Raw genomic sequence first — 7,500 nt, forward strand, 5'->3', positions numbered from 1 at the left:
CCATCTCTCCTGTCCCTCTCCCTATCCCCGTCCCCTCCCCCATCTCTCTCTGTCCCCAATCTCTCTATTGCCCTTTCCCTATCCCCAATCTCTCTATTGCCCTCTCGCTATCCCCCATCTTTCTCTGTCCCTCTCCCTATCCCCCATCTCTCTATGTCCCCCTCCCTATCCCCCATCTCTCTCTGTCCCCCTCGCTATCCCCATCTCTCTCTGTCCCCCTCCCTATCCCCCATCTCTCTCTGTCCCTCTCCCTATCCCCCTCCCTTCCCCCATCTCTCTCTGTCCCTCTCCCATTGCCCCATCTCTCTCTGTCCCTCTCCCTATCCCCCATCTCTCCCAGTCCCTCTCCCTATCCCCCTCCCCCATCTCTCTCTGTCCCTCTCCCCATCCCCATCTCTCCTGTCCCTCTCCCTATCCCCTCCCCTCCCCCATCTCTATCTGTCCCTCTCCGTATCCCCCATCTCTCCTGTCCCTCTCCCCATCCCCCATCTCTCCTGCGCCTCTCCCCATCCCCCATCTCTCCTGTCCCTCTCCCTATCCCCCTCCCCTCCCCCATCTTTATCTGTCCCTCTCCCTATCCCCCATCTCTCCTGTCCCTCTCCCTATCCCCATCTCTCTCTGTCCCTCTCCCCATCCCCATCTGTCCTGTCCCTCTCCCTATCCCCCTCCCTCCCCCATCTCTATCTGTCCCTCTCCCTATCCCCCATCTCTCTCTGTCCCTCTCCCTCTCCCCCATCTCTCCTGTCCCTCTTCCTATCCCCCATCTCTCCTGTCCCTCTCCCTCTCCCTATCCCCAATCTCTCCCTGTCCCTACCCCTATTCCCCTTCTCCCTGTTTCACTCCCCTCTCCCCCCTCCCCAGATGAGATTGAGATGCTGGAGCGTCTGTGGCTGTCTGGTATCTGTCACAATGATAAGATTGAGGTGATGAGCAGTAAGCTGGACATAGACAACATGGCAGGTGTCTTCTACATGCTGCTGGTGGCTATGGGGCTCAGTCTGCTGGTATTTGCCTGGGAGCACCTGGTCTACTGGAGGCTCAGACACTGCATGGCTACCAGCTCCGGGAGACTGGACTTCCTACTGGCCATCAGTAGGGTGAGTTTGTGTGGTGGGAAGTGGCGTGTGTGTGTGTGTGTGTGTGGGGGGGTGGAGGGGGTCAAGCGATAGAGGTATCTTATGTATGTGTGTCGGTGTGTTTGTGTGTGTTTGCCTGCGTGCGTGTGCATGTGTGATGTGTGTGTGTGACCTGTATGTTGAGGTCAATTCCATTTCCACTCAGTCAATTCACAGGATTCATTGGAATTCAATTCCTCTCACACTCAGGATGTATGGTAACCTTGACAATGACCTTGATAGAAACAACATACTAATATATATTATGCATACATCTTGACTGATAACTGCTCGTCCCTCAGTCACATAGGGCATGTTTGATTTGATTCTATTAATACATGATTGAATGTTCATTGCCATTCCCCGCTTGTTCTCTATTTCTCCCTCTCTACCAGGGCATGTACAGTTGTTGTAGCTTTGAGGATGAAACCACGCCGGGCGGGGCCAAATCCTCCATGGCTATGCTCCCCCACCATCATGGCACCATGGTAACAGTCCCGCCCCCGCCACACTTGGTCGGTGCGTCGTCAACCAACCCGGCCCTGACCATGGCGCAGCAGCAACAGTCACAGCCCGTCTACAAAACACAGATGCCTGGATCCCCTCCCACCGTGGTGCATTCTGGGACAGCGCTAGGGCCCTCCAACACTCCCATGCTGGGGGCGCCCCTGCCCTGCTCCACATTCCTCCCCCGGCCCGATCGCAGACTGGCCGTGGTGGACCGCTGGAGGCTGCCCAAGGCCGGGAACGCCACCAACCCCATGGCCGTCCGCGGGGCCGTCACAGACATGGGGCCCTTCCCCCAGAAAGTGGCTCCAACCTGGGGCACGACAGCTGGAGGAGTGGGGGTTGGTGGTGGTGGTGGTGGTGGTGGTGGTGGGGGGCTGGATGGATATAAACGCTACTATGGACCCATCGACCCTGAGGGTCTGGGGCCCTGTATGGACCAGCCTGTAGGGTCTCAGACCCCCAAAACAGCCCCCAGGAGCCACCCTCAACCCCCTCCCGCCACTGTGGCCTTCTACTCAGAGAAAGGTCCTGACCAGGGGGTGGGGAAGAGGGTGGTGGGAGGTGGTGGTGCTGGGTGTCAGGGGAAGGGAGGGGTCAAACCTTTGGGGACGCCTCGGCTGCCTCCTAAAAGCCAAGCCGTGGGCGTGACCCCAGTCCCTCTGCCCACTAACCCCCCGCTGCCACAACCCTCCCCCCCTCTCCCCTCATCCTTTTGGAGGAAGCGCCGGCCCAAGAAGCCCAAAGAGCCAGGCGGGCCTCTGTACGAGAACATCCTACCGCTGGGGCGCAGGGGAGGAGGAAGGGATGGAGCGAGGGATGGTGGAGGGAGGAGGGGACGCCCCCTCTCTCCTCCTCTCCCACTCTCAGTAACCGTGCCCATGTCCCCCACCTACACTCCCCCTTCCCCCTCCACCTCACTCCCCTACACCAGCTCAACTTCTTCCTCTTCTTCTAACACATCGTCTACCTCTTCCTCTACCTCCTCCTCTCGCTCCTCCTCTCCTTCCTCCTCATCCTCCTTGACCTCACAGAGCACGCGGGAAGGTTTGGACGCAGAGGAGGATGATGAGGATGAGGAGCTGACCGAGGAGTCCAGTCTTCTCCTGGGGAGGGGGAGGGACAGACAGCGTTCAATTATCTCCTCTCGCTCCCTCAGTCATGGGCGCCAGCCACCACCTATACCACCCCGAAAACCACGCCCTGCCCGAGGGGCGAGAGACAGGGAGAGAGAGAGGGAGAGAGGAGGTAGCCAGTTGGCCCAGTTACAGGAGTGGTGGGCGGGCTGGGGTGAGAGAGAGAGGGATCGCAGTGGAGGAGGAGATGACGAGAGGAAACGAGAGAAGAAGAGGAGGAAAGATAAAGAGAAGAAGAAAAAGAAGAAGAAGAGGAAAAAGAGGGAGGAGAGAGAACGAGAGCGAGACAAAGAGAGGAAGAGACGGAAGGTGAAAAAGAAGAGGAAGAAGAAGGCGCTGAAGACGAAGAAGAGGAAGAAATCAACTGGGCGTTCCGAGCAAGAAGAGGGGGATGTGGAGGCAGATAGGGAGGGAGTGGGAGATGGAGGGAGAGAAGGAGGGATGCCAGACTACTCTTCCTTTCCAACCCAGTATCGTAGTATGTTTGGGGAGAAAGGAAGAGAGTCAGCATGGGCAGGAGAGAGGGAGCGAGGAAGGAGGGAGGGAGAAGAAGAAGAGGGGGGTGATAGAGAGGAGGATAGCAGCAGGAGCAGGGAGAGGCGGCCCAAATCATCCCGTTCTCACTCCAGACATCGACCCCCCAGTAAGCTCTACCCCAAACTCCCCGCCTCGGTCAAGTTCTGGGTGAGTGGAGGAAACGGGGAAGGGGGGGACCCCAACTCTGGAACACACCCCTCCTCCCTGCCTCCCCTCATCCCACTCTCCAAGAGGCGGAGGAGTGGAGGGGTGGAGAGGAGGGAGGGAGGGAGAGAAGGAGAGAAGAGGCCTCTGTTGATGCACTATGAGAAAGGCAGGGCTAACACCCAGGAGGGGCTCTCCTTCCATGAGTGGGACTCTGAGGAGGATGATGAGGAAGATGTGGGGGAGGAGAGGCAGAGAGACAGAGCGAGGGAACGGGTGGAGGAGAGGGTGAGGAGGGCGGGTGGGAGAGGTGCTGTGTCAGAGTCAGAAAGAGACAGGGCGAGAGCAGAGGAGAGTTACTCTGATGAGGGCTCATCAGGGAGTTTGGGAGATTTGAGAGGTACTGGGAGGGGAGGGAGGGGAGGGAGGGGAGGGAGGGGGCTGGAGGACCAGGGAATAGTGGGATAGGGGGATAGGGGAGGGAGTTGGTTTTTCGGCACATACCCCTCCAGAGAGAAAGGGGGCAGCATCAACAGCAGAGATGACTCTATACTAGGGCGAGTGGAGGGCTGGGGGGGGGTGGGGGGAGATTCTTGGGGTTCAGGGCCAGGAGTAGGGTGGGCGTCAGGGGGAGGGAGTGGAGGTCTGGGGTCCCAGTGGCCCCCTCCTCCAGCAAACCTCCCGCCCCCCCGACGGTACTGGTCTGTGGACAAACTCCCAATGAAGGGAGAGAAGAAGTGGAAAAGGGGAGGAAGGGGGAAGGGACGCGCACGAGACAGAAACCAGGGGTCTGGGGTGTCATGTTCATGTAGTCAGTACCCCCACCCCCATGTGCACCCGCACCCCCAAGGGCGGTCACACGGCCATGGGAAGAGAGGAAGCACGGCCCTGTCCCACAGCCAGGAGGAGCTGCTCCCCCACTGCCACAGCTTCAGCGGGGGCTCACGGCCCAAACCCCCTCCCAAACCAGACCAGGGCCAGGCCAAGTCAGGCAGCCAGGCCAGCCTCAGTACACAGCAGCCAGGAGTGTTAGTGGATCACCCCCCTCAGCCCTCCCTCTCACCCCCTCAACCCCAACCTAGTGCCCCTTCCTCATCCTCCTCCCTGCCGGTGCCCATCCCTCCTCCTCCCTCCTCGTCCTCTGCCTCGGCCAGTGCTAAGCTCCTGTACCAGAGACTACGGTCAGTACCTCAGCCCGGACGCTTCTACTCCCCCCACCTGCCACTCAAGGCCAAGAGCCTATGCTCCCGACGAGGCTCCGCCCATTTCTCCAGCCTGGAGAGCGAGGTATGACAGGGGGAGACGAGAGAGGGAGACACGCGAGCCGACACCAGCGCCGCTGAAACCACCGACGCCATGGCAACTGTTACCAAAGGCGGTGCCATGGAAACGGGGGATGCCACGGCAACTGAGACTGCTGTTATGGCGACTACAAATGACCATCAGCTAGTGACCATCGCTACAGGAACAACTAGGGATGACTGTACCATGGCTGTCTCCGCTGTGGGTGAAAGCGGAACCATAGTAACCCGGTCCCTGGTGCATGTTCTGGTGAGGGCCACGGTGAGGCGCCACACCAGGGTCACCTACATCCGCCTGGAGGGGTCCCATGACACCGAGAGTGAGGGCGAGGCCATGTCGTCTGGGGCGATAGCAGCTCCAGAACTCCTCCTCCGGTCAGAACTGAGCTTTGTGATGTCATCGTCAGTCCTCCTCTCTTCCCCCAGTCAGAACAATGGATAAGACAAGTCTCCAAACTGTGAGTAATGATGTCATGTTTACACACACACACACGCTCGTCTCCCTCCCTCTGGTTCTGACTGAACACACCTCGTTGGTAGCGGAGAGACCGGCCTGCTCCTGTAAGGAACCAACGCCTGTTTAACACTCCCACAGACTCTAGCTCTCCTGCCCCCATTGGCTGAGGGACATGTCACATCATCCCCTTTTGAATCGGATTGGTAGACTGCATCCTCAAGTTGGAGAGACCCCCCATTCATCTCTCTCCCCTTTTGTAAGTTGGTTGATATAAAAGCAATGCAGTCGCCTCTCTCTTACACATGATCTGTCTGGCTTCCCATCTCTCATTGGCCAGTGAGGACAGTGACATGACTTTGACCTCATGACATCTTCAGGGCCATCTAGCGCGACCGAAGCCCCCATGATGATACCAACCCCCGTGATGTCATGTTTACTACAAACCCTTTTGTCCAATTAGATTTAATAACAGGAGACTTTCTCCGCCACCTCATCCTTTCTCATCTGGTCCGATCAGAACTCAGAACAGAGACTCTTGTCATTCCGCTGACGAGCACGATGACATCACTGTGTTCCAGACACAAACGGAACATTCGGAAGAAAAAAAGACACGTAGCGAGATCTTTCTTTCCCGTCTTTTTCTTTCTTTCTTCTCCTGATAGCTTCTTTGTTATTCTATCTATCTATGTGTTGTTCTGTTAGTATTTCAAGCAGCAGGGAGGTCGGCTGGGGCTGAACTTGGACGTGAGAAGCCTTTAAAAAGCAGTGCCAAATTTCTACTCCACAGCTTTTAAGCCAAATTGGTTTCCAGTCATCTGTTTTCATGAGTATATCTGTATAGTATTTCACACGTGAGCAATACAACATTCTCTATTAGGAGAGAGGATGGAGGAAATGATTGGTTGCAATATCTACAGTTGGCACTAGATGGCTGCATAATATTCAAATAAGCTTGAGAGGACTGAGTGAGAAAGTCTCTGAGCTGAGTCCATTTGACATTACATTGAAGATGTAAAACATTCCGTTATTATGTGGAGGAATCAGGACAGCTTAGCTTTAGTCATTAGGAGTATTGGGTCATTGAAACCCTGAGCAGTGTATTTGAAAATAGAGTTCATGGCCTTTCATTCCCTCCTGCTTAGAAGACCCACTCACCAGTGTGAAGGAGATGCATCTTATGAAGCACAATTGGTCATCGCATAAAGCCATAAGCCAACCACGTGCCGTCATTACAGCACACAATAGTTATTACACCATGGTGAAGAACAATACTGTGCCAATACCTGACTACTGTCATTATTAGAAATGTAGTTTCACAGCAAGACGGATGTAGTAATACCACTATGAGGGGAATACTATGTGGGAGTGGAGTCTACTATGTGGGACATAGAGATTTAACTGTGTTCTGTCATTAGAAAAGTCATCAATAGCAATATTGCCCTCTTTAATGTGATGATAATACAATGGCAGACTGACAGTACTTGGAGTGCTGAGGTATGTGACAACCTGTAGGCCTGTTGGCTTGTTCCCCGGGGTGGACCTAGGCCAGGCACTGCTCAGATCCACTGATCTCTACACAATACGGATCTGTGAAGAACTAGTAGTGTGTAAGTGCAGGTGATTTACAGATCAGGTCATCTGAACAGTACCATGCTCAGGCTACCTTATGAACAACTCAACAGGTGTCAAACAGAGAATAAACAGACAGTGCATTAAAGTGCCAAAATACATTGTTAAACCAAAACTATAGTCCGTACCATGCTTTGGTGTTTCTCTGTGTGGGTCATCTAAAAGAGCTGTGTCATGCAGCGTCATGCTCTCCATGGGTATGACGTATTCACCTCAGCTCTCTCACTCTGAGACCAGCCCACAGCCGAACCCCCAGCTTCTCCTAGTTGAATGTAGCTTTGACATGATGTAGAACTTTTAGACTTTGTAACCTTTTTTGGGATGCTGTTGATCCTGGCTGGAATGGAGGGCTTGATGGGGCTTGATCCTGCTATGTGAGGGACTATGTCGTTGAGTTGGGTTTGTGCATGTCATCACAGGTCAACAGGTTAGACGGTCTTTTGAGTCCAGCCCCCCCCAAAACACCTTCCACTTCTGAACAAAGACAGGCTGTCATTTTACTTTTCTCTACTGCACATACTGCTTTGTCAAGGCGACATATTTTGGAAAAATGTATCATAGTTATAGAGAGATGCTTTTGTCGTCCCCATGATCCTTCTGCCCCCTTACACCTTGGAAAAGCCCAGAAATCATTGCATGTTTAGAAGATTGGAATCCCAGAGGCTTGCAGTGGA

The 7,500-nt window shown here is 54.8% G+C and overlaps 1 protein-coding gene across 1 annotated transcript in view; it reads left to right on the forward strand.

The window, feature by feature from the left end:
• LOC112236426 (glutamate receptor ionotropic, NMDA 2D-like) overlaps positions 1-4,732 on the forward strand; it is a 78,759-nt gene extending 74,027 nt beyond the window's left edge. The window contains 4 exon segments of the mRNA XM_042306429.1: positions 862-1,097; positions 1,511-2,434; positions 2,657-2,720; positions 4,290-4,732. Of these exon segments, the coding sequence (XP_042162363.1) occupies positions 862-1,097; positions 1,511-2,434; positions 2,657-2,720; positions 4,290-4,732 (1,667 nt within the window).
• The last annotated feature ends 2,768 nt before the right edge of the window (positions 4,733-7,500 follow it).

The sequence above is a fragment of the Oncorhynchus tshawytscha genome, linkage group LG03 (genome assembly GCF_018296145.1).
Source record: "Oncorhynchus tshawytscha isolate Ot180627B linkage group LG03, Otsh_v2.0, whole genome shotgun sequence".
In the NCBI taxonomy this organism is placed as follows: Eukaryota; Metazoa; Chordata; class Actinopteri; order Salmoniformes; family Salmonidae; genus Oncorhynchus; species Oncorhynchus tshawytscha.